Genomic DNA, 26,251 nt, shown 5'->3' on the forward strand with positions numbered 1-26,251 from the left:
CCGAAAGACTTATATATGTTATATCCGTTAACTTCGGAATTAAGATACGTAATCTGAATTATTTCTAGTCGTTAATTTAATGAAATATAGATGTATATTTAATATAATTAACATTAACATACACTAAACATCTAAACTTACTTTAAATATAACTAATATATGACTATATATAACTAATATATATACTAATATATAACTGATATATAACTTATACTATATATAATATATATATAATAATACTTATATATAATATATATAATAATAATACTTATATATAATATATATATATATATAATACTTATATATAAGATATATAGTACGTAATATTGCATATCACAGCAATATTATAGTAATACTGTTGTAGTATTACGTGGATATATTTGGACATATTTGGGTGTCTTTTATTAATAAAACAATAATTATTGTATATATTAATATATATATTTATTGTCCCTTAAATAATGTAAGCTTATTATAATATTGTCTTTCAGTTGTTTTCATATTATATTCTTTAAGAAAATGACAAATGCGAGTTTTTATATAAGTTTCCACAATTACCCTTATCAAATAAGTGCGATGATTTTCCAGAGGCTCCTGGTTTTTCATGTGATCATTTAATTGTTGAAAAATGTTACTGCCTATAAATTCTTTTATAATATCATTTGCAAATGCTTTATTTTGATATTTATGTGTTAGCAATTTATCGTGATTTTTCAATAGCGTTTTGATGACTTTCTCTGTATTTCTGCATATAAATGTAACGTCTGCAGATGGATGTAACAGATACCCACGTGATTTACTTTGTATTAGGGCATGGTATGTTGTCTCTTCCGACGTAGTCAATAATACTTTTAAACATTCAGTACATTGTAGTTTTTTGAATTTTTCGCACGATAAATCCAGCTATATGAACAATGACGTTAATACTAAATTCTGTGGTATAAGATATATTTTCTAAATAATCATGACTTTCGTCTGTATGAAGTATATCAATCCAATGATGTAGTGAAAATGGTGAACTGTTATTAATAACATCGACTGCTTTCTTTGCAGAGGATACATTTAAAATTGGTATTTCTTCCAATGCTATACAATTTCCTGTCGAGGGTGCTGATACTTCTGTATGAATAATAATTTTTTTAAAAGCAGATTTAAATTGTCTAACTGTAGAGTTGTTAAAACCATTATGCGACCGAATAACACCAAAAAACATTTCGAGGTGATCTTGACTTAATTTATATGTTGGTATATATGTTAAAATGTTTTCTTTTTTGGAAACCTCTTCGAATAAAGTGAGTAAACTTTTAATGTCAACTAGAAAGCCAAGAAACCAGTTTTTTTTTCGAATCTAAAACTTTAATAACTTTATTTAAAGAGAACCGTAATTGTAGACCGTATATATAATCAAAAGTGTTTCCAAGTTTTTGTTTGATTTGTTCATAATTGTCAGAATTAATTGGTTTTAAGAATCCATATTGCTTCATAGATTTAGAATTGAAAATGTCAAATAAATCATTAAATGTTTTAAGAAATTTAATTGTGGCAGCGGAACCTTGGAAGCTTTCAATTTTAAAGAATCTACAAAAAGTAAGCGCATCAGCAATTGATTGACTCAGAAGCTGCGCTGCTAATTTAACCTTCATTTTTTATTTTGTGTACTCAATATGTCTTATACTTAATTTGTTGCTTAAGTGAAATCTTTCGACTGTCTGTAGCTTATAAAGTTCTTCCAAATACCGCCATTCAATTTCTTCCCCATTATTACCTATTAAATTTTTAGATGCTCCTAATGTATTTCTTATCAATTTTAACATGTGACTGGCATCAAGACAAGCAAATACTTTCTTATTCGTTGATGGATGCTGAAAATATGTTTTAAAATTATTAATTTCAAAGTTACATCCTAAAGTTTTCAATGCAGTAAAATTAGTTGTCGTGCCATCAAACGTTATAGATATAATTTGAAAGTTAATTTTATGCAAAGCGATCAAGCATTGATTTATTAAATTAGCTTTTTTTCGGCATTAATACCATTAATTAGGTAATAAGCGATAGACACTTTCCAATTTTCGTTTAAACAAACCACACAAAAAACCAGAACTTTTTTGACTATCAATACACCATCGCTTTCAATATTATTGCCAAAATCAACATATCCCAAAATAATACCAGAGCTATACTCTACATGCTGACGTATATATCCATCTCATCAAACATTAATACTCCAATTAGTTGATAAAATGAATTTGTGACGTGACATTTTATTAGTTGAAGTGACTCGGAGTTTATTCCTGGTTCACCATGCACCGAAGTATACCATGATGAAAGAGTTTTTGCATGCGGCAAGCAATTATTAAATTTTTGTCTAACATAATTATATGCATGAGGAGTAGTAATGTAGCGTGAGAGCAAAGCGACGTAATTCGAACTCATGCAAACGAGGCACTTTCAATTTTTTATTCAAGCATATTTGTCGATATAGTAAATTCTTATTCCGCGCACTTAAATTTCCAATAACTTCCAAGTCTTCTGATGATAACATTTTTTCCTTTTAAAGAACGTAAAACCCTATCTATAGTTTTAATTCTTTTTTTGTACCGCGTTTTTTGTTTTTCAGATTTGTATAGTTTTCGGCGAATTGACTGTATTTTCTGTCTATGTATTTCTCGAATCCACTTCTTATTTGGAGAGTTGAACAATCTTTTTGGTGTAATGGAGGTCGATGCATCTATCTTTAGTGTACTACAAATTGGAACACTAACCGGTGTCATAACCTAAAAAATAAAAATTTTAAGTTTTTATGCTAACATTTCAACATATTTTAACATAATTTTAATACAATATATTGAAATATTTAAAACATATAATTAGTGATGAAAATATCTAGTTTTAGTATAAAAATATGTAACATTTTTTCACAACTATGCTATACTATTTTCATAAACATTTTCATTTCTTGGAATTATATGAAATTGATATTTTCTGCGAAGCAAGATAAGATAATGTTTTATGTTTGCATAAGATCAACAAAAATTCTCCATGACTTACTGTCAATATTGAAGATTTTGGTGTCCTATATATATTTTCCGATACACTGCCAGAAATATTCGCAGGTACATCAACGTTTGCAGATATGTTGACACTTGTGTCATTTTCTTTATGTGTTTTAACATTTGCTTCATTTCGCACAGCTGTGAAGTCGGCAGATGATGCATTTTTCTCACATGGTAAATTAATCTGAATATTTAAATTAATTGCTGATAAGGAAACTAATTACTAACTTGCAGGTTTTGGTAATATACATGCTTATATAATGACCAACAACAGCTACTTCGAAATAAACAAAACAGTATTTGTATGTAACCATTTAGAGTATTTTCTATTCATGTAAAATAAATTTATAATTAGTCACTATTAACAATATTTATATTACACAGATCTACAAGTTCTTGCATTCAATGCAAAACTATTGCATCGAATTATTACATGTATTTACCAAAGATACTGCTGATTCCTTTAATGTTCGCCTACTTGTGCACCAATTCTGAAAATCACTGTCTGCATAATGTTCAGAACAAATAGTTGCCGTTTTATGGTTATCCCAGCTATGCAGTCCTAGACGTGTTAACCAAATTTGGCGTTTTTGTGAATCTTGAGGAAATCTAAAATATAACCTAACTTAACAATATGCAACAATTTTAAGCATAGAAAGTATATTATATAAATATTTAACTATATATACTAATACGTTTCACAATGTTTATAAACGAAATAAAGTTAAAAATCAAATAATATTACGTACTTGTGAAATGAAATTCTTCTACAATATTCCAGTTCGATCTGCGAGGCTCTTTTTCTTTTCGGATCGGTCCGATTAGTACAGCCCGAAATTATGCAGAACGGCATTGTCAAAGAAAAAACATAGAACTTTATTTTCATTCACAATAAGCTTCATAAAAAATTTCGAAACTGAATTTCTCTGACATGTTTATTGACTATATATCTTAAGCTTCGGATATCTTCGGTCAAATTCGTTTATTAGCCGACGGTGTCCTATTGTAGAAAGAGACAATAGGCGAATAAAGAAGGAGAGTGCTCTCATTCCCCTTATCGCAAATTTCCCAACCCCTTTGCCTGAAAGCTTACTTTGCGCTCCGTCCATAGATTCTTAGGTCCATGATTGAGACATCTTAACGTTTTAACCGGATCGATAATCATAATAACGTGAATTAATGCCACTTGTTATATCAGTTGTCTCATTAACGAACCACAAGTTTGATTCTAGGGATAAACGATGTTCAAAAACATATTAAAAATTATATTTTATCATAGTAATGATATGTATAACATATACTGAATAAATCTTTTATTATTTATTAATGTTTATTTACATTAAAATCACACAAATTAATCGATGGTCTTACATATCAAAAATGCCTCAAACATATCATCACTTAATCTATTTCGCTGTGGTATTAAAATTTGACCTCCAATGCTAAATAAACGCTCAACTGGTGTTGATGATGATATAATCGTGTTGAACTTTAAAAATAAATGTTTCATATGAGGATAATGTGCTATCGATGCGATATCTTTTTGCTCGTCTGACAAATAAGAAAGAACTTCCATGCCAATGGCATTGTCAATTGTTCCCACGTTATCTTGGTCTATTAAAAACTTTAAAAATTGTTCATCTTCCACAGAAGATGCTGAAGAATCATCAGAAGATATTCTAGTTTCATTTTTTAAACACACATATTTTTTTGCTTCTGTAATAAGCAAGTTTTTACAATATTCGTGGTTCAGGGTTGCTTTTGAAAAAATCCCTGCTTCTGAAATCAAGTTTAGCCATTTTAACTTAAGTTTAGGAATAGTCACAGATGAAATAATGTAAGGTTTGCTGCATATACTGTCAAAATTCAATACAGTATTCCCAAATCTTTTGTTAATGCCATCTATTAGAGCATTTCTCAAAGGTTCACAATTAGGTAATTCGTGAAGTGTCTGCAAATTAATTTTAAGTTGCAGCAAAGCTGGCAAAACATATCCTAAATAACAATAGTTTTCTACCTGTAGCAAATTAAGAATGCATGCTAAACTTTTCATTACTATGGTATATTCTTCAAAAAATTCAATTTCGATCATTTTGAATCTTGGCTTATCTAAACGATTGCAAATTTCGTTTAAATGATTTTTAATCGATAACAATTTACAAACTGCATCATAACTTGAATTCCAACAGGTAGGGTAAGGAACCTGTAATTTAGTATGCGCGATTTCTTCAATAATATCTGCTGCCTTCGTTGATTTATGTATTATATTCCAGAGTGTACTTGCTTTAGAAAATGAAGAATTATATAATTTTTTGTATTTGATATCAGATAGAGCTACACGTGAATCTCTAGTTGCAATTAAATTCAATGTGTGTGACACACATTTGTATTGTGTTGGCAAAGAAAATTCTTCTGAATCGTCGTCAATATTATTTGGAAGTTCAAATTCAGATATAACAATGTCGTCGTTTTGTAAATATTCTGGTTCTTCTTCAATTTCGTCGTTGTCAAGTGAAAATATATGAAATGCTTTTCCAAAATTTGAGGCATTATCCGTGACTGTTCCTACAATTTTATCGACAGATAATTCGAATTGTTGATGAACATTATTTAGCATTTTCGCTATTTCAATGTACGTATGAACAAATTTCATACGGCGACATGCCAGAACACACGAATTTCTTTTTAAGTTATCATCGAAATAGTGACAAGTAATTCCCATATAACTTCGATTTGTACAACTCCAAATGTCTGCAGTAGTACAGACAAACTGCGTTTTGGAAACGCGGGTTTTTATTTCAGTAATCGTCGATTTAAATTGTTCTTCAATTTTTTTCTTCAAAGTTTCCTGTGTTGGTAGCTCAACATTTGATATGCCTGATATAAGATTTCTGAATGAAAGTTTCTCGACGGTGGCAGGTGGTCTCATTTCATTGATTATATAAGATAACACAAGCTTGATAACCTAGAAACAAAAATATAATCATTTTTATTTATATAATTGCAAAATTCTATGTTGAATATAATTTTGCAAACCTGTTCTTTTGAGACAGTGTCCTTCACTAATGTATTCTGATTCACCAGTTTTAGTCGCTTTACATGTATTGGATCGGATGCTCCACATGATATTAAAGATGCATTTTTGTATTTTGTTTCTCTTTTTTGTAATGCTTTTTCTAATAATGTTGAGTGTTTTCTCTGTACAAAAGAAATATATATATATATATAAATATTAGTTATTTAAAAGAACAATGTCAAAATAAATATGTAAGACATTATCTAACTATCGTTTTAGCTTAAAATAAGATTTTAACTTAGACAACATATAGAATTTACAAAATATTTATAAATATTTTGATCTAAAAACTACGTATTTTATTGGATCATTGAGAAACTTTCATTATTAGATCATTATTTCAACAATTATTTATTTTGTGTATCAATTGTTATAAGAAAATCTTAATTAGCTAATAATATTGAGCTCCTCCCTTCCCAATTTAAACTGAAAAATCAAAACATATATTGCATAAAATCATATTCGCAGTTAAAAAACCACTATCAAAATGCTATACATGGCTAAAAACTATTATCCCAATATGTAATCTATTGGCACACATTGACATCAGATTACTGACAGATCCATAGTCATTTGTGTCTACAATATTCTCGCATGTTGTCTAATAGCAGATTGGTGGCAGAATGTGTGAAATCTATTATTGATCTGCCATCAGAGTCTGTTAATAAACTGCACTATTTTAGTATAAATTTGTCAGTATGCCCTGTGTGCATTATACTACCAATTTGCCATCAGAAAGATCGATAAATAAATTCTGTCAACAATCTGTTACCTTTCTGTCTTTTCTATTAACAAGAGCCTGTGCAAAATCTGTTTTGCAGATTTCCGTTTGGCTATTTAAGATATTAATTAAATTATTATTACTTACGTATTAATTAATTAGTAATTCCTTAAGTATTTAAATTTTCTATACTACTATCTTAAAAAGATACTTGCCTTAATATGTGAATAAAAATTTCCAGTTCCATTTAGTGCACCACTGTATCTTTTTCCACATGATGTACATTCAGCCATTACTTGCATCAGATTTTCCTTTTTACTTTGAGAATCATTGGATATTATTTTAAACAATTCTCCATCTAGGATTCTAGGAGTCATAGGCATCTTTTTAATTTTAGTAATTATGAAGAAAATGAGCTTTACTTTTGATTTACGTGAAACTTTGCAATATTTCAATGTGCAAAACACAAATCTGAAAGTGAAAAATGTTACTCTCAAATGACAGAAGAGTTATGAAGTATGAAGGTCATGGTACATAGAAAAATGTAAGCAGTAAGACGTAAGCAATAAGTCGTAAACAATAAGATCAGGGTAGCAATCATGAATTTTTCACATGAAGTTCTTTTTCATTTTTCACTTTTCACTATAATTTCACATGAAAAGCGAATTGTAAAAAAGTGAAAAGTAATATTTCTGGGTAATTATTTAGAAGTCTGACAACACCTTGGATTTTGCTCAAACTCACCTATCTTGTTTATTTTGATGTGTAGAAGCCAAATCTGAAAGTTAAAAGGTAATTATTTAAAAGTCTGACAACACCTTGGATTTCGCTCAAACTCACCTATCTTATGTATTTTGACATATAGAAACCGAATCTGAAAGTTAAAATCATCGCTCGGCTCTACTTTGCGAGAAATAAATTGTTAAAGATGATAAGTATGATAGGTTAGGAAACCTGTCATCGCAATATAAAATCTGTTCGTTATAGTTGCATTTAGTGTACTAATGTAGTACAGTGCAGCAACTTCATGAAAATACTTAAATTAAGAATATTTATATAAATAATTTTCTCACAGTACATGTCATCTTGCGTAGGGACTTTTGCTAATCTTTTCAGGATCTCTGTCTTCGTCCCTCCCGTACTCCCCTACCGGGGGCTTCGCCCCCTGGATCCCCTTGTTTACGTTAATATTATTAATACAAATAAATAAAGAAGGTTTGTAGAAGTTGAAGGCCCTCCGGTGTCACAAAGAACCGTATCTCTCGTAGAACCGAGCGACGATTTTAATCTTCAGATTCGGTTTCTACACGTCAAAATACACAAAATAGATGAGTTTAAGCGAAATCCAAGATGTTGTCAAACTTCTAAATAATTACCATAGAGATAATATTGGAAATCGCCGTCACATGAGTTTTACAGTTAACCTATATTTTTGAAAATTAACATCTTGTATGTATAATATTAAACATTTTGTATTAATATTTATTTTTGTAGACAATGGATAATGAGGAGGAAATGTTGACACATATTGATTATATTAACAGTTGGTATATATATACATTAAAAAATCAAATATCTTTTTGTTAGACTAATCGACAATATTGAGTGCAACCAATTAATATGAAATGGCCTGTCCAAGGAGACTTCTATCATTTACTACAAGAGGTGAAAAATGACCCATACATGTTGTTTCGATATACAAGAATGTCCATAAACATGTTCAATCAACTATTGGAGTTAATGAGACCTTCTCTGATAAGAAAAAGTCATCAAGTATAGTACCTGAGCAATGTCTAGCTTTAAGTCTAAGGTATATACATTGTAATAACTATATTATATACTACATAAAAGAAAAATATTTGTTTTATATTACAATATATATTGATATTTTTTATTTGATTGTACTAGGTATCTTGCCATGGGTGACCAAATATTGTTCATTGCATTAGCTTAGTAGGAGAATTGTCAGCTCGTAAAGTTATTAAAGAAACTTGTGCATCACTTACAACAATACTAGCACCGATATATCTCCGTGTCCCTGCTGAACAAGGATAAAAATATGTGAAGGATTTTGGAGAGAATGGAACTTTCCAAATTGTTGTAGTACAATTGATGGCAAGCACATGCAAATACAAACACCACCAAAACAAACTCAGGAAGTTTATATTATAATTACAAAAAAACATTTAGCATAGTGTTAATGGCAGCATGTGACAGTAGCTATAAATTCACAATAGATAATTGTGAAGCATATGGCAGCAATAATGATGCAGGAATATTTTCAAGATCTCTATTTAGTCAAAGTATGATCAAACAAATTTTAAATTTACCACAAGGACAAACTAATTTATCTAAAAGTACCACACAAACACCATGCTTTTTTGTCAGAGATAAACCTTTCCAATTGTCCACGAACAGGATGAGGCCATATTCTAGTCAACATTTGGAAATAAAAAAAGAGAATTTTTAATTACAGACTGTTACGAGCTAGAAGAGTTATCGATAATACTTTTGGTATTCTTATGTCACGATGGAGAGTATTTAAAAAAACCCATATGTATGAATCCAAAAACAATGCATAAAATAGTATTGGCGACAGTATATTTACATAATTTTTTAAAGATGATAAATGATCCAAGGCTAGGTATGTTATCTTGCCTACCATCTTTCGTTGATATGAAGCAAGCAGAAGGTAGTATTGTACCAGGGGCATGGAGGAGTGAACATTCAAAAGGTGTTGAACGCATTACACCAACTAATGCTTACAGATCAACAGTACAAGCATATAAACAACGAGATAGCGACTTCTTTGTTAACTCCTGCAGGTGAAGTCCTATGGCAAAACAAATACATTATTAGAGGTTTAAATGGTCCAGATTTTATATAATTAAGTCAATAAAAAGATAATTATTTTTATATTTGTTGTTGTATATTTAATTTGTTCGTTTCAAATACAGCCTTCTTACATTATCATAATAAAAATTAGAGTATTTTTGTATTTTAACATATTTTCATTATTTTACATGTATATGCGCATCTTTTTATGAAACCTCTTTCTATTTAGCTGATTTTCGTAGTCTCTTCAAATATTAGTATCACAAAAATTCTATATGCTACATCATTAAGATATACCATTAAGATATTTTACAAGATATTTTACAAGAAATATTGGGTGAAGAAAAAACCTCGGGACCCCTGAAAATTTCGAAAAATATACACTTTATAAAAAAATGTTTCAGACAAAAGTTGTAGCGTTGAAAAAGATCTATTTACCGATCTTAACAATTTGACCTTGCGTGGCGTCATCAAGGTCAGGACAAAGTCACTTCGGATTTTTTAAATGGAACCCCCAATTTTTTATTGCATATTCTTATAGCCTTTCTTCAGACCTTTTCAAAGCACTATGGTTTTATCCAATTTGAATAAGCTGTTCCGAAGTTATCGAGTTTTTTAAAGTAAGATATCTAGTCAACTAAGGCAAGATCGGAAAATGATCCAGCTAACTAAGGCAAGATCGTAGGATGATCCGGCCAACTAAGGCAAGATCGTAGGATGATCCGGCCAACTAAGGCAAGATCGGAGGATGATCCAGCCAACTAAGGCAAGATCGTAGGATGATCCAGCAAACTAAGGCAAGATCGTAGGATGATCCGGCCAACTAAGGCGGCCAACTAAAAGCGAAACTGAGAAATAAACATTACTGATTTAAACAGAGTCCTTTGTAAGAACGCAGAGCGATCTTTTGTAGAAACATGGATGGAATATAGTATATAAGACCTTTAAATATTTTTATACCGTTCTCTCTAATCTCAAATTTCTATCGAACTTTTCAACGCGATAAAGAAATTAAGAAATTGTGTGAAGCAAGAAAATCCCATACAGTATACACAATTGCAGCAATATTGCTGCAATGTTGCGACATTGCACATTGCAGTGCAATATTGCAGAGATATTGCAAAAACAATATTTTGCATTATTATATCTGCAATGTTGTAGCAACATTTCAAATTGCGGTTATTATTAAAAAATTATACAAGATATCGCTAAATGGAAGAGCACTTTTTCGTTCCTCTCGCTTAGCTCTACGCCCCTATGGTGTTGGTATGTTGCAATTATGGGACACTTTGTATATTGCTCTAATTCTCATATTTAATCACCAATTGTATTTAATCACTACGATTTTTGGTTTTACAATGATTTAGTTTTATATCCCAAACTTAGACGTCTTATTAATTCAAGAATAGTTACCACAAGTATTTAAGACCTGTATTATTTCAAGTAGCAAGGTGGAATCTTATTGACGTTCTATTGAGTCAATAAAACAGCGTCTTTTTAAGATATCATTTTATTATTTGAAATATTACAGATCTTGGGAACTTTCTGTGACTATTCTTGTTTGATGTCAGAAATGAAAACAATGGTATATTAATCTTTTTTTTTTCATGTACGTTAAAATAAGAGATTTCCATAAAACGACACTTATGATCGATTTTACAAATTTGTAAAATGTTCTGAACACTTTTCTTTTGCTGTATGATAATCATTCACTGTAAATAATTAGTGAAATTTATACAAATGTTGAGTTGAACATATTATCTCTCATGATTATTGTTACAGAATTTTTATGGAAAATTATTGATTGTCACAATAAGAGGAAAGTGTGTCCAGAATATTTTATAAATTTTTAGATCGATCACAAATATCATCCTCTGGAATGTATCTATATAACAAAAACAATTTTTGGCATACGATCTTTCGCTTCTATCGTCATTAAATAAAAACTTTCCAGGAGACTCAATATATACAGGGTGTCCCATTTTAAAAGACCTACTCAAATATCTCAAAAACACTGCGTTAAATCGAAAAATGTTTCAGACAAAAGTTAATTTAATAATTCTGAAATTTCCAAAGGTCGATAAGTTAACAAAAGTTAGGGCACTATTATAGTAATATGTTCTTGATAGTAAATAAAATAAGAAAGTGATACTATTTTCTCTTTCGACGAATAGTTAGCGAGATATCATAAGTTAAATGGTGAAAAAATTACCAAGTTTTTCTTAAATATCTCAAAAAATATTAAGCAAATAAAAAAATGTTTCAGACAAAAGTTGTTCAAATTAGTTGGTAAAAAAAGATGATATAATAAAAGATTGGGATTTCTGTTTAAGAAAATTGATGATTAGTGAATATCTCGAAAGTGGCGCCATCTATAAACAAAATGCTATCGCTGTCTTATGTCTCCCTCCAAACCAAACAACTTTTGTTTGAAACATTTTTCGATTTAACGCAGTGTTTTTGAGATATTTGAGTGGGTCTTTTAAAATAGGACACCCTGTATATACATACATATATACAGGGTGTCCGGAATGTGATCATTAATATTTTGTGTACTAGTAGATTGAGTGCAGCCGAGAAGAAAAATCATGTACCATAATGTAAAATTAGTAATAGTTATCGAGTTATTAATTGAAACATGTGATCCAATGAGCGCGTAGAGAGCGTTGGGCGACCGCCTCTTGTCGCTTGCGCTCGCTCACTTGTCGTTTGCGCTCGCTCACTCTTCGTCACGCGCGCACGCCTCTTGTCGCTTACGGTTGCCTCTCGCTGCGCGAGGTAAGCCATCTTCTTGTATACAGAGCCCGTCCTGTCGCTTTCTCGTGCGCTCATTCGTTTATACATTTTAATTAATTACGGAATAAATGTTGAAAAAATTGTAAAATGGCACAGGACTTTTTTAATTGTTTTAACGAGTTCTACCAGTACACAAAATATTAATGATCACATTCCGGATACTCTGCATATATATATATATATATATATATATATATATAAAGCATTATTGCATACAAATTATATTACAAATGTTACTGCAATGTTACACTGCAATGTTACTGCAATATTTCATTGCAATATTGCTGCAAGCGGACATTTTACTTTTGCTGCAAGATTGCAGCAACATTTCGCATCGTTTCTGCAATGTTGCAATCTTGCAAAACAACGTTGCTGCAATGTTGCTACAACGGTGCTGTGCTGTATGGGATGTGTTGTATTATTTATCTCCTTAACTATTATCCTTACTTATTCCGTTTAAATCCATAATGATTTTTTAAATATATTTTTTTAATTCAATGAGGCTCGATTGCTGTCGTAAATGGTCGATAAACGGTCAATAAATTGTCATAATGATCACAAAGTTTATTGCACTCATCAACTGGGAGCACTGCAAATATCATTATTAACAATTTAACGATTTTTTTCGGCAATCTCTGCATTATCATCCGAATAAGGATAGGCAACCTGTCATACTGACCTATATATTTTGATGTTACACTCTGTATACACATTGGATACAAGAATTTCTTCTGGTACGAAAGTTCTAAAAGTGATTTTGAATATATAATAAAATAAGCTGGAGGATATCCGGCGATGATGACCCACATTTCCTATGCAAACATAACTGTCACGACTAGTAAGAGAACGTAATTTGATATAATTGCCTTACTTATGACGATATCTGCCAAACACACTTTCTCGAAACTAGACATGGGGGCGACCCGCAGCTTTTTTAATTTCGCCCAAGAACCTACACTGTCACCTCGGTGTCACCTCATTTTCGTTCCGATCACGACACGGTAACAATGGGCTCCCTCATTATCATTTTGACGGCCGTCGCCGTATGTTGCACTGGTAAACCATTATTCGACATTCGAATAAACGAACTTTTACATCGGTTTCTATATCGCTCTGTGAACTTTCGATTAACCCGGAAGAGGATACCTTTGATTTTCCTTGTTCTTGTTGCAGAGACGTGTTGTGACATGCCGCCAGCTACGAGCATCGTTAAACCTGCTGACACAGTCCTTTTTAAGATCAATCATGTGAACAAATCTCCCCAACGAGGACCCTTCTTGAGAGATATATCTCAACAAATAAAAATGTGGGAAATAGGGAAAGAAGAAATAGGGGATCTGCGCAAAATTGGGAACTCGCGAAACTGGAATGTAGCAACGAACGTGACTACTACGAATAGCGAACCAAAAAATAGAAAAGCAAGATTACTAGGGAGTTTAGCTTTTTTGGCTGGCCTTGGTTTTGGTGGCTTAGCCACTGCAGCATCTTCCACAGTGAAAAGTTTCGTTAAGGTGCCACAGACGTCTGTCGCATTCAATTTAAGTCCTACGAAAAACTCACCTTACCTCGCCGCCTATTACAATCCCTTTTCCTTCGTGCCTCCGTACCCATTTTTTTATCACTCTCCGTTCGGACTTGTACCAACTAGCGATCTTTCAACTCAGACGATGTCGCACCTGACACCACAAGTGATCAGTATATTTAGCAATAAACAGACGGACAATGTTGCTGGGAGCAACGAGGAGTACGCGGACGCGGAGAATCTCAACAATGACAAAAGCATGGCTGACAGCGAAGATGGGGTTAACTATCGGACGGAATTACATGCCGTAGCCAATCGGAACGCGGAAGAAAAGGTAAGAATCTAATAGATCTCGGCTCGCCGCGCTGAGCAAATAGAAATCAGAGCAGAAAGCCACGCGACGTTTTATCTCGGCGCGCATCTCACGCCAGCGGCGATGTACTTCGCGCTTTCACGAGGGCCGAAAACACCGGCTCAGTTTCGACTGACCGCGCGATCGAATTGGAATTAATTACGCGAAAAGAGAGTTACGATCTCGACGTTCCTTCTTCGCATCGAGCGCGATTGTGTCTCCTTGTGCATTAGGATAAATGTAAAACAAGATATTTAGTTGCTGTAAAAAAATGCCTCAACTAAACAGTTTTGTTAAAGCTCGTCTACATTAGCTGTAAGAGTAAGGCTGTAAGGTTGCAAGACACGAAATGAAATATTTTCATTCGCTAACAGCTTAAACGTGGTCTATAATGACAGTAAGCAGTAAGAAGTAAGCGTAAGCGGTAAGAAATAAACCAATCACAGTCGATTATGACAAAAATAATCAACTGTGGTTAGTCCATTTCTTACTGTTCACGCTTACTTCTTACTGCTTACGGCCATTGTAGACCACGCTTTACGTTACAGCCTTACAGCCTTACTCTTGCAGCTATTATAGACGAGCCTTTAGAGCTACTAAATTTTTACTACTAGATTTTTACTACTAGATTTTTACTACTAGAGCTACTAAATGTTTACTAAATTTTTTTTCCTACTGTTCCTATTAACATCAGAATCAATCGTGTTTCAAGACGTGAGGTTTTTTTCAATTTCTTACAAGAATTACTCCAACGGCACATTAACATCAGAATCTATCGTGTTTCAAGACGTGAGGCTTTTTTTCAATTTCTTGCAAGAATTACTCCAATGGCACATCTTATATTCCCCGAATCATCACGCAAGGGGATTTTTCTAGAAACCTAGCTTTAGATATTTTTGTACCTGGCGAGAGGATACTTTTGTACCTGTTACCTGTTACCTTCGTCCAAAATGTCTCTCATTCCGGCAGTTTTAGCGGAAATAGGCGGTCACAAAGCTCGCGCAGGTAACACGACAAAGTTGCGTGGCAAATATTTGTGCATCACCGCGGCAGCTTGGCTCCGATCGCTCGAAACGGAATTAATTGCACGGAAAAAGCAGCAAGTGATTTTTCGTCGAGTGCCAACGCGAATTTCTCTGCGGATCGTTGTCTTATTTCGTTGTCGTTAGTCGTAAACGTAGTAGTAATTTGTACGGCGGTGGTCTTTGTGCGATTATAAGGTAATTAAGACTTTTGCATATGCAACTTCGCGTTCTATTGACGAGTCGCTTTGGTAAGCTCACTTTCGGCGCTTGATGTATATGTAATTTTATTTCGGTTTGCAATTAGTGCTGTAAAACAATGCCTGACAAGATAACGCACGTGCTAACGTATTGACTTTTAAATGAAGCAGTGCCTTATATCAAGACACACACAAATTGTTTGAAATATAGAATCTCATTCATCACTTTATCTCCGCCATATTTCATCGCGTCATTGCAAAAATTCCGCACTCCCCCTCCTCTCCATCTCTCTCTTTTTCTCTCTCCCCTCCCTCCCTCCTTCCCTCTCTCTTTCTTTCATGTTCATAGCACGTTAAGCTTTAATAGATGTAATTCTCTTTCAAAGAAATATTTATGTTGATTTCATATTTTTTACGCTAAGCTGGAATCTCGGAGATTTGTATTGCACATGAAAAAAGGTATAATACTTTATTAAAACAATTTCTCGAAGAAGCGAGGTTGTTCATTGTTCTTTGTAACACCGTGTGCTGGATTATACTATTGACTAATCTTTCCGCCATTAGATGGAGTTAGATGACTGCAAGGATGGTCAAAGGAAGTATAGCAGTTCCTTCAAGGGATCGTCCAAAGAGCTCGAAGCGAATACCAACGGCCCGACAACAAGCTCGGGAGCTACGGAAATGACCGCTGACGCGAATCAGACCATGACTAAAAATAAAAATAAGACTACAATAACAACACCACCACCTGTAGAGCCCGACCGAATGCATCATCATTATCATCATCATCACCATCATCATCCAGATCCGAACAACAACACTCATACTATACATTCGTACTTTCCAGGATATTATGACGGGTATGCGCAGGATATAAGCCATGTCGATCTTACGACGGGTTCGGACGTGTCGCACCATTATCAGGATCACGGTCAGATCAATTTGCCGCACGAGCGACCCGCTAACTTTTATCACGATGACGTACGCTCGAATCATCATGTCGCTCCGTATTTCCCAGGGTCCTTCTCATCAAACCAAGTAAACGGATACGTAAACACGGACTTTGACCAAGCGTCTTCCTCAGGATATCAATCGCCGAATGATAATGGCTTCAAACCCATATAAGTCTTATATTCTATACACAAGTCTCTATACACATTTCATATTTACTACTACATACTTATTACTACATATTTACTACTACATACTTATCACAAAATAATTGCAATATATATACTAAATACTAAATACTAAATACTAAGTACTAAATACTATAGATACAATTCTAATTGTATGCTTCATTTAGTTGGTGCAAAAATAATGCCGGTTTTTTAGTGACAACTTTAAACGTACATAACTTGTAACAATTATAACTTTTTTAATTGAAGTAACAACCATTAAAATTTACACATTTTTGCCAACAAGAAATAAGCTTTGTTACTCCAGTAACGTAAAATTCTGGAATCATAGAGTTGATGAATTCTTGAAAAACATTTGCAATGGTATTTCGATTATTGAAGATTTTCTTCAAGAAGTTATCAGTCATTATCAGTTAGTCGTTATCAACTCGATGAATGTCCCCGACATTCTTCTTCATCAAGACTTTCATCCTCTTCACGAAATTTTCCATACCAATGTTAAACTCGTTTATAGTTCTTTATTCAAATGCGATATTGATATTGCGCGCCGTTTCCATCGTTTTACGACCAAATTCGAATTCGTATAAGAAAATTGTACGAAATTGTTTTTATCCATCGTTTCTTCGACCCAAAACTCGAAACTACTTTCTACTATAAACTACCACTATAAACAACTACTATTAGTATTATATACTACTACTATTAACAAAACCACTATTCGTATTATATATATATATATAAACTATATATATATATAAACTAATTATGAACAAATCATAAACAAATAATTAAAATATAAATTAATTATAAACAAAAACAAATGCCTGCTGTCGAAAATGTAGAGCGAAGACTACGTTTTAAAATGACATTTCGTGTTAAAATAACGTACTGTGTTATTACAGTAACTATGTTACTACACATGACTGTGTTACTATAGTGTTATTTTAAATCTGCAATGTATTGTTTTAAATCTACATGTATTACTTTAAATCTGTAAGCCATTATCATTATCATTTTTTATAAATGCGGCGATTGGCGGCGTGTTAAAAAATGAAACCGATTGTGGCAATTTGATGATAATTAATTCGATTCGAATCAATCATGCCACGCAACATTTTGTTTTCTAATTATCACGTGAAGGTCAGAACATTATTTTTCTTTCATTTATTATCTTTTCATATATAATTTTTCATGTGTAATTCTTAGCATATTTTATAATGGGCATTTTTCGTGTAACGCATAACGCGTTTTTAAGTTGGAGTTGTATACGGTTGCAATAACAATAATTATTTTATGAGAATTTTATATAAAGTATTATATGAATAATATATGAATGCGATGTTGCTGAATTATATGTTATGAATCATATATATGAATATGAATTATATGTTATAACCTATGAACTTATGTTATATGTTATATCGTATGAGTATCATATGGATTATCTGTGCCTTGCTTCATGAATAGGAAATAGGAATCACGAAATAGGAAAAAAATTCGTACTTACAACCTAAGAAAAAACAATTATTCGCAAAATACTTGAAGCGTTAACCGATAGTCGTGCTGTCAATTATTCAAATATATTACTGTGTCATTCTTCTGGCCACGCTTTGATCTATTACGCCTTTGTCAAAGTGTGAAGAAAATATACAGTTTTTATTTTAGTAAATATACACGACTATATACACTTAAACTATACACACTTATCGACTTAAATACACACCGTACGTAATTTTATTTAACTTCAATTAACTTGAATTATTTGCTGCCTATTTTGTATGTATTTTCTTCTATCTATATTATTCTATATATATTATTCTTATCTCATATATATATCTATATTATTCTATATATATATATATATATATATATATATATATATATGCGAAACACTTCTTTTATATGTCATCATATTATATATTTTGTATACAAATAATTTATATTTTATAAGCAAATGTATTTTATTCTTTGTTTGCAAATATACCGTGTCTGAGAAATATATTCTTGTAAACTTCTTGTATTGTTGTAAACTGTTTATTATTATTAAAAATTATTAATTATCTCTCGCACTCTCTATTGAAACAGACGCAACTTAGAAATTAACTCATTGTTTCATCGGAAGAATTTATTTAAAATAAATGAAGCATATCTCGAAACACATCGAATGGGTAATGACGGAGCTCTTCGTCGACGACAGATGTAAATCAATGTTTTCCGAATAGCTCGTAAAGTCTCATCGCGCCGTCTCTCGCAGTACGTTTGCTTCCTCCCTCTTCTCGATACTGCGAAATTTTGCAACTCGACCGAGCGATGTCACCAGCTAGGGAATATTTCTCAAAACAATCGTATGAATTCGTAAATTTTTCAATTGCATGACCACGTGATGTACGCTACGAGACGCGTTCAAATCCGTAACTGACAACCGCTATGAAAGCATCGCGGTTCTATCCGCGGAGAATGTTGTTTCGAGGCACACACGCACGAGACAATCGCGCGTGACATTATTTTCTCTCTTTCATTTTCTCCTTTTTTTCTTCATCAAGAGCACCCGGACCCTCGATCCAACGTGTTTTGTATACGTGACAAGAGCGTCTGTATGTGCACGTAGCTTCTTGTTTGGACAATTGCCCGACGGGCTGTACAGTTGTTCCGAGCTGATTTTGTGTAAACCGATCAATAAGACGGAAATCCATTAATGGTATCCAGAGCTCGTTGATCGGCGAGAGCGGCATGACGACGACAATGACGACGATAACTACAATCGGAAATAAGCGCGTCGGATAATAAATAAATGACCGTCAGAGTCGTCCAATTGGACGTGGTCGTCCGCAAGGAAGAAACCTGTTTTATTTTCGGACGAGTTTGGAGGGCCGGGCTCTCCGTCTATTTCGAGAAGGCCGCCACTGCGGTATTGTGTCTCTAAAGACGCCGGTACTTTGCAGCTTTCGCACGTAATTTTTCAGCCGGCAGATTTTCATCGTCTAAATCAGGCGACAATGTTTGAGCTGATCGTAGGCGCACCGTAGGCGAAAGGAGCATCGATCGCGCAAGAAGCATGCGCGTTGGTCCTACGACTGTAGTCGTGTTTTCAAGCTACAGGTACAGGTTTATCGGAAGTGTTACATTCATATTTTGCATCAAACCGCGAGACATTGCGATCAAAATAATCTCGAGATGATCTCGAGATAAGAATAAAAATTGATATCCAGGAGCACGGAAACATCGCTTGCAGAAAACATCACGTCAAATATCACGATTAAAATATAATAATATCGATTACCCTAACAGAAAATTATCACTGGCTGTAATAAATTGGCTAGTGGCAATAAGTAATTTTATTACTCGTATTATTATTACTACTAATGAAATTACTCGTACGAATAATAACATTGCTGATTATCATGAGTGATAAAATTACTCTTACCAATAATAAAATTACTTATTATCACTGGCCAATTTATTACAGCCAATAATAAATTTCTATAAGGGTATCATTATTATTCTAAATAAATAGAAATATTTTCCATTGATAAAAGAGACAATATCGCTAGTCGCAGAGGCAATGAAAATTGAGCGAGGTGAAATACACATAAAGAAGAATCAAGCGGTTTCTCCAATCACGCTGCGCGACATGCCCAAATAAATCACTAAGATAATCTCGAAGTCAAAATTCGCAAAGTGGAAACTGACATTCAGAAGTATAAGAGCCGCGGTGAAAAATGTAAACAAGAACGCGTCAACCGCGCGTACGGATTGCTCTCGCTTTTCGCGCGATCGCGATTAGCAGGAGTCGCACGTGCCTTCGTCCTTCGGCCGGCGCGCAAAGGACGGACTTTTTACGGGCGAGCGAGTCAATCGCGAAAGTCCGACAGCCGGGGATTACAGTAATTTCCCTCGATCGTTACACACTCTCGGCGTGACGCGTGCGTACGCCGAGCGATATGCAAAGCGACACGTCGCGCGCGCATGAAACCGTCGACGCGATTCCGTGGGCGAGCCGATACGAGATAAACGCGCGCGGCGTATTGCGTGCGCGATCGCGTGCAATAAACACGATCGACTTCCTCCGCGGAAGTGGCGAGTTTCCTTGAAAAGCGTTATGATACCGGTCGAGACCGGCCACGTGGCCGGCTGATTTAATATCCATTTCTCCCGCGCGCGTAAATAATCCCGCCTCGGAGCACATGGCTCGCGCGCGAGCGCATTCTCTAACAAAGTGCTGGGCGAGCGATCGGACAGGTTCGACTCTCCCTAGGTCGACTACTTGACGCTCTTCGACGCGCTTGCCTATGACTGCCTGCTACAAACGCGCTGTGTACGAGAGATACGCGTGTCTGGTGTTATTTCAAAGACCGGCCGCGCGCCGATCGATCGCCATGTACGTATCTACGAAATCGGACTAGATCGGGATCTCTTTAAATCTAAATATATACCGGGTGTCAGGGTTGAACGCCCTGGGGTTTCCGGTCCTTAGCGTGTGCACTTCGCTCTTCCCTCCCCACACCCTTGCGCCTTCCCCCTCCCGCCCTTGCCGCTCCTCCTCCCCCCCCCTCGCTGTGCCGGTCTTTTTTTATTTTTCGTTCAAGCACTCACGTCTCTTCTCGTATCCCGTTCACCTTCTTCCCTCTTTCCGCCGCCGGCGACCTCGTTTTTTTTCCACGCGAAACCCAATAGCCCTGTATCCTCTAGGATACTCCAGGACTATTTCCTGCGAGTTTGCGCCGACTCGAGCCGGATGGGAAACCGCAAATGTAGAGCCCCGTGCACGCCGTCTACCAACGGCATCGCGTATGCAACAGCGGCGTGTATGTCCTGTGCAAAAAAAAAAAGAACGGGAAAAATGCAAACAATTTTTTGTTCGCGCTACAGGATAGTTGTTATTTTGTTTCTTAAATTTTCCCTCATAAAAATCCATAGTTGTCCATCTTATCGCGATGAAATCGTGCGCACATTCGCGCGCGTATCTCGATGTGTTTACACAGAGCAAGTTGCTGGTAACTTAGATATCGCCGAGAATGTAAAAATTTTACAAAGTATGAACAATATGAATTACAATAAAACTACATCTCTGTATCTGTAAATAAATGATACTTATATATTTGCAAAATGTGATACACAAACTATGTCTATATATGTATGTCTACGTCTACATCTGCAAATAAAAATAATAAAATCACTCTTTTATGCTCGCGAAGGTATAATTGCAAATTGAGAATACATAGAATTGCCATACATAGAAGCAGGTTTCCACACGTCCGATCATTAGCGAGTAATTATCGATAACGACATCGATAAAACAGCCTCGCGACTTTGCGCTGACGGAGATGACGAGCCGACGTAGCCAGGCCGTTCCTCAGAGCGTTTTCACGGATCCGTCTCCGGTCATCAGGCTATTGTTCGAGATTCGCTCCTTGCGAGGATTTTCTCTCTCTCTCTCTCTCTCTCTCTCTCTCTCTCTCTCTTTCTCTCTCGACAAGGCGGGCTCCGCGCTCGTCGCAATGTGCATGCCAATAAAATATCGCCGGGTCGCGGCGTTCGCGCTGCTCGCCGCTCCGGGCTGTCGGTACGCACGTGCGTGCACACAGAAGCGAAACGGTTCGTTCGGTGTGGTAAATGCACCACGGTCGGATAAGAACCCTGGCCTCGTATATAGGGGACGACAGAGGAGAGACAGCTGTGGGGCAGCTGGCAGCGCGTGCCACAAACCTATGGGGTCTCTCTCCTTCTCTCGTGCGCGCGCGGACCACGATGATATCCTATATACCGTGGAACGTAACTAACGGCAGGTTTCGAACAATGCGACGTTCCAGAGCGTCTTCTATCTTCGGCATCAAAGGGAATATACCAGGAGTTGCCAGGATGAGAGCGGGGCCACGAATTATCACCGCCTGGATGCTCGCCGTCGAGAAAGAGTTTGTATAATAAAAATCTTCGCGACTATATTTATGATCGTTCGCATACGACGTGTGCCTGTGTCTTTGTATATGTATGTGTGTGTGTGTGTGTGTGTGTGTGTGTGTGTGAGAGAGAGAGAGAGAGAGAGAAAAGATTGTCTCGGAGAGATTTTCATAAATACGTAAACGCGACACGCACAGGTCTCTATTGACGGAAGCTAAACCCGGCCAAACTACGGAGAACAATACGACAGTTCACGCTGGGCTTCCTATTGGTCACAGTGGGTTGTACTTGAGCGCTTAACCGAACTCGGGTAAAGTGAGCTTAGGGCTAATTACGGACGGCGAATTTCATTGTTTCTCAACGTTTTCTATTACCTCGCACACCGTGACTATTATTTTCCTACTTGTACATCCTATTTGTTTCTCGATGGCGCGCTCGATGTACGGCATGATGATTGTGTTTGCAGATTTTCGTCTCGAGGAGGCCCCGCGTTCAAAATTATATTTACATGATATTCACGAGGATACGCGAAACTGTTTTCGTCGTGATACTTGTTCATGTAATTTTACAAAAACGACTTGCGGCATGTTGGATGTCCTTTATCCTCCAGCCCGAGGAAATACCTATTCGTTTCTCCGCGTGTATCTAGGATTCTAATGTCTGAGCCGCGCGCGAGGTGCCGACGAAAAGGTGCGCTTTCCTCGGGAGGTTTTCACCGGCGTGAAAAAGAAAAGATCAGCGAGTTCACAATGCTTTCGGGGGAACGGGCGATTCAGGCCGGCGAACATCTGCCGTCGTCTGTAACGATAATAATTCGAACAGCTGATGTTCCTCGGCGGACCACCGCCTCGCCTCGCTTCGGATCCTGCAGGATCTCTTTGTTATCCATCTGTGTAAGATGAATTCTTACGAGATAGCAGAGGAAGTTACTTTCAATGCTTCGCTGCGACAAAATTTCTTCTTTGTAACGATCGTTTCAATGACAAATGTTGTCAACATGTGTCCGTCTTGTTTGGAACATATTTTTTAACACATTGCAACAAAGCACTTTGATAGTACAATGGCACATCATAGTATGCAGTTGCTTAATTTGTTAATATATATTCTACGGATCCTGAGAGGAGAAATCATGCTGCAATAAAAGATTAAGGACAGGTTGTTCCAACTTCTTGGTAAGTTAACTGATAGTTAAATCGTATATCTGTCTTCGTTTAAATTGAAGAAAAAACAAAGATAAACACATGATTTAACTATTAGTTAACTTACCAAGAAGTTGGAATAACCGGCCCTTAGCAAAAGAGTCAGTTGATAAACGATATCTGAGACAGCATGAAACATTTTTCAGTAAATATATAGAAAGAGGTACACTTCACCGGCTTTTTTCATTTTGAAATATGTTATAAAAGATGAAATTCTGAGTGACTTTTCCTGATACAACTATGTGGGGGTCGCTTATAGTTTCCGAGATATTTGACTTTAAAGTTCTGGAATTTTGATGTTAAATTCCAAATATCATAAGCTGACGTTAATTACAGTACAATCCAAATAGTTAATCCAAACATAGTGTATACATAGAAATATAGGAAACAGTACATATAAGCGGGGCTTATGAGAGGGGCCCCGCCCCTCCCTCGCATTCCTTTCCCAAAAGAATCCTAACCTAACCTAACTTATTGCATCTTTATATATTGTTGGGCGATGTTGAAAAGATCTCCTTAAAAGCCACAACACCTAATTATATGCAGATATTATAATAAGTTAATATAATAAGTTATTATAATAAGTTAAGTTGAGCCAGGTGATAGATTTTAAGAGAACTTTTTTCAAAAATGTCCAAAAATATATAAAGAAGCAATAAGTTATGTTAGGTTAGGATTTGTTTGGAGAGGGACGAAGCCCCTCTCCCGCTTATATGTACTGTTTCCTATATTTAAAGTGAATGAAAACTGCTTGTATACTTCAAATATACCAGATCTGTAAATATGAAACCGGAATTTGCCCATAGATGGCCCTAGCTGTCAATGTAGTTACCGTCAAACCGCGTCATTGGCGCCATTTCCATTTGTTGACATCTGACAAAGATTTTCAACTCACAACAATACAAGTTTCATACAACAGCATAGCTTGTAATAGCGTTGAACATGTCGAATTTTGTGCCTGGAAGCTATGATTTGCGGACAGCATTGATTTTCTGTTACCATTTGAAGAAAACTGCTGCAGAATCGCATCGAATGCTTGTCGAAGCTTACGGTGAGCATGCTCTTGGTAGTGCTCTTGGTAGTAAATCACAGTGCTGTGAGTGGTTTAAAAAATTCAAACGTGGCGATTTTGACGTGAGAAACGAAGAACGTGGAAGACCACCGAAAAAGTTTGAAGACAGCGAATTGCAAGCATTGTTGGATGAGGATGACGCTCAAACGCAATAAACAACTCGCGGATCAATTAAATGTGACACGAGAAGCCGTCTCCATTCGCTTGAAAGCTATGGGAAAGATCCAGAAGATGAGAAAATGAGTTCCACATGAACTGAATGAAAGACAGCAGGAAAACCGAAAAACCACTTGCGAAATGTTGCTCGCCAGGTACAAAAGAAAGTCATTTCTCCATCGAATTGTGACTGGCGATGAAAAGTGAATATATTTTGAGAATCCTAAGCGTAAAAGATCATGGGTAACTCCAGACGAACCATCGACATCGACTGCAAGACCAAATCGCTATGGACGGAAGACGATGCTCTGTGTTTGGTGGGATCAGAAGGGTGTGTTCTATTATGAGCTGCTAAAACCTGGCGAAACCGTTCATACTGAACGCTACTGACAACAAATGATCGATTTGAATCAAGCTTTGCGTGAAAAACGACCAGAATATCAAAAAAGGCAACACAAAGCGATTTTGCTTCATGATAATGCACCATTACACACAGCAAAACTGGTCAAGGAAACGATTGAGGCGTTTAGTTGGGAAATACTTTCACATGCGGCTTACTCACCAGACTTGGCTCCGTCCGATTACTACTTACTTGCATCGATGGGACACGCACTTGCTGAGCAACACTTCACTTCTTACGAAAATGTACGAAAATGGCTCGATGACTGGTTTGCCTCAAAAGAGCACCAGTTTTTTTGCTATGGCATCCACAAATTGTCAGACAGGTGGGAAAAATGTATAGCTAGCGATGGGCAATACTTCGAATAAAATATTTTTTATCACTTTCATACAATAAACGTGTATTTTCTATACAAAAATTCCGGTTTCATACTTACATATCTAGTACTTCAACGTACAATTATAAAACTTTAAAGTCAAATATCTCAGAAACTATAAGCGATCCCCATATAATTGTATTAGGAAAAGTCACTCAGAACTTCATCTTTTCATATTTCAAAATGAAAAAAATTGGTGAGGTGTACCCTTTTCTATATATCTACCCATTTTTCAATCGCCTCTCTCACAATTTACATGATTTTGCCTGCGCGATCGCAATTTTGCTTCCGAACGTCAAATTTATCCGTTTTCAGCGGAATAAGTGTATCACCGTCGAAGATCCCAGCTGATGCCCCGACCGGTGCAGGAAATATTTACAAGGATTCATAACCGTAATCCATATAGCCGCTACAATTGCGCAAGGCGTCGCAGA

The 26,251-nt window shown here is 35.4% G+C and overlaps 2 protein-coding genes and 1 long non-coding RNA gene across 4 annotated transcripts; 2 read left to right on the forward strand and 1 right to left on the reverse strand.

Annotated features, from left to right (window-relative positions):
• Window positions 1-454: 454 nt before the first annotated feature.
• Window positions 455-4,225, reverse strand: LOC105187763 (THAP domain-containing protein 8). Its single transcript, XM_025305453.1, has 4 exons — window positions 3,803-4,225; window positions 3,497-3,662; window positions 3,049-3,237; window positions 455-2,774 (listed from the first exon to the last, which is right to left on the reverse strand). The coding sequence occupies exons 1-4, from the start codon at window positions 3,937-3,939 to the stop codon at window positions 2,490-2,492; spliced, it is 777 nt and encodes a 258-aa protein (XP_025161238.1). The 5' UTR covers window positions 3,940-4,225; the 3' UTR covers window positions 455-2,489.
• Window positions 4,226-8,109: 3,884 nt separating this feature from the next.
• Window positions 8,110-9,109, forward strand: LOC109504260 (uncharacterized). Its single transcript, XR_002162954.2, has 3 exons — window positions 8,110-8,299; window positions 8,438-8,660; window positions 8,759-9,109. It is a non-coding gene; the product is annotated as an uncharacterized LOC109504260 (long non-coding RNA).
• Window positions 9,110-12,723: 3,614 nt separating this feature from the next.
• LOC105187764 (probable serine/threonine-protein kinase DDB_G0282963) lies at window positions 12,724-16,775 on the forward strand. Of its 2 annotated transcripts, XM_025305457.1 has the most exons (3): window positions 12,724-13,537; window positions 13,655-14,337; window positions 16,142-16,775. In XM_025305457.1, the coding sequence occupies exons 1-3, from the start codon at window positions 13,489-13,491 to the stop codon at window positions 16,700-16,702; spliced, it is 1,293 nt and encodes a 430-aa protein (XP_025161242.1). In that variant the 5' UTR covers window positions 12,724-13,488; the 3' UTR covers window positions 16,703-16,775. The 2 variants fall into 2 exon arrangements, with proteins under 2 accessions (XP_025161242.1, XP_025161241.1); XM_025305456.1 differs by having other exon boundaries at window positions 12,724-14,337.
• Window positions 16,776-26,251: the final 9,476 nt, after the last annotated feature.

Source organism: Harpegnathos saltator, unplaced genomic scaffold (assembly GCF_003227715.2).
Source record: "Harpegnathos saltator strain DR-91 unplaced genomic scaffold, Hsal_v8.6 scaffold696, whole genome shotgun sequence".
NCBI classification, from domain to species: domain Eukaryota; kingdom Metazoa; phylum Arthropoda; class Insecta; order Hymenoptera; family Formicidae; genus Harpegnathos; species Harpegnathos saltator.

Coding starts and splice junctions, on each gene's coding strand:
- LOC105187763 (XM_025305453.1), bottom strand. CDS start 3,939: ATGAAAATAAAGTTCTATGTTTTTTCTTTGACAATGCCGTTCTGCATA. Junction 3,663..3,802: donor AGAAGAATTTCATTTCACAA/GTACGTAATATT, acceptor GTTATATTTTAG/ATTTCCTCAAGATTCACAAA. Junction 2,775..3,048: donor CAAAATCTTCAATATTGACA/GTAAGTCATGGA, acceptor TTTATTTTTTAG/GTTATGACACCGGTTAGTGT.
- LOC105187764 (XM_025305456.1), top strand. CDS start 13,489: ATGGGCTCCCTCATTATCATTTTGACGGCCGTCGCCGTATGTTGCACT. Junction 14,338..16,141: donor ATCGGAACGCGGAAGAAAAG/GTAAGAATCTAA, acceptor TTCCGCCATTAG/ATGGAGTTAGATGACTGCAA.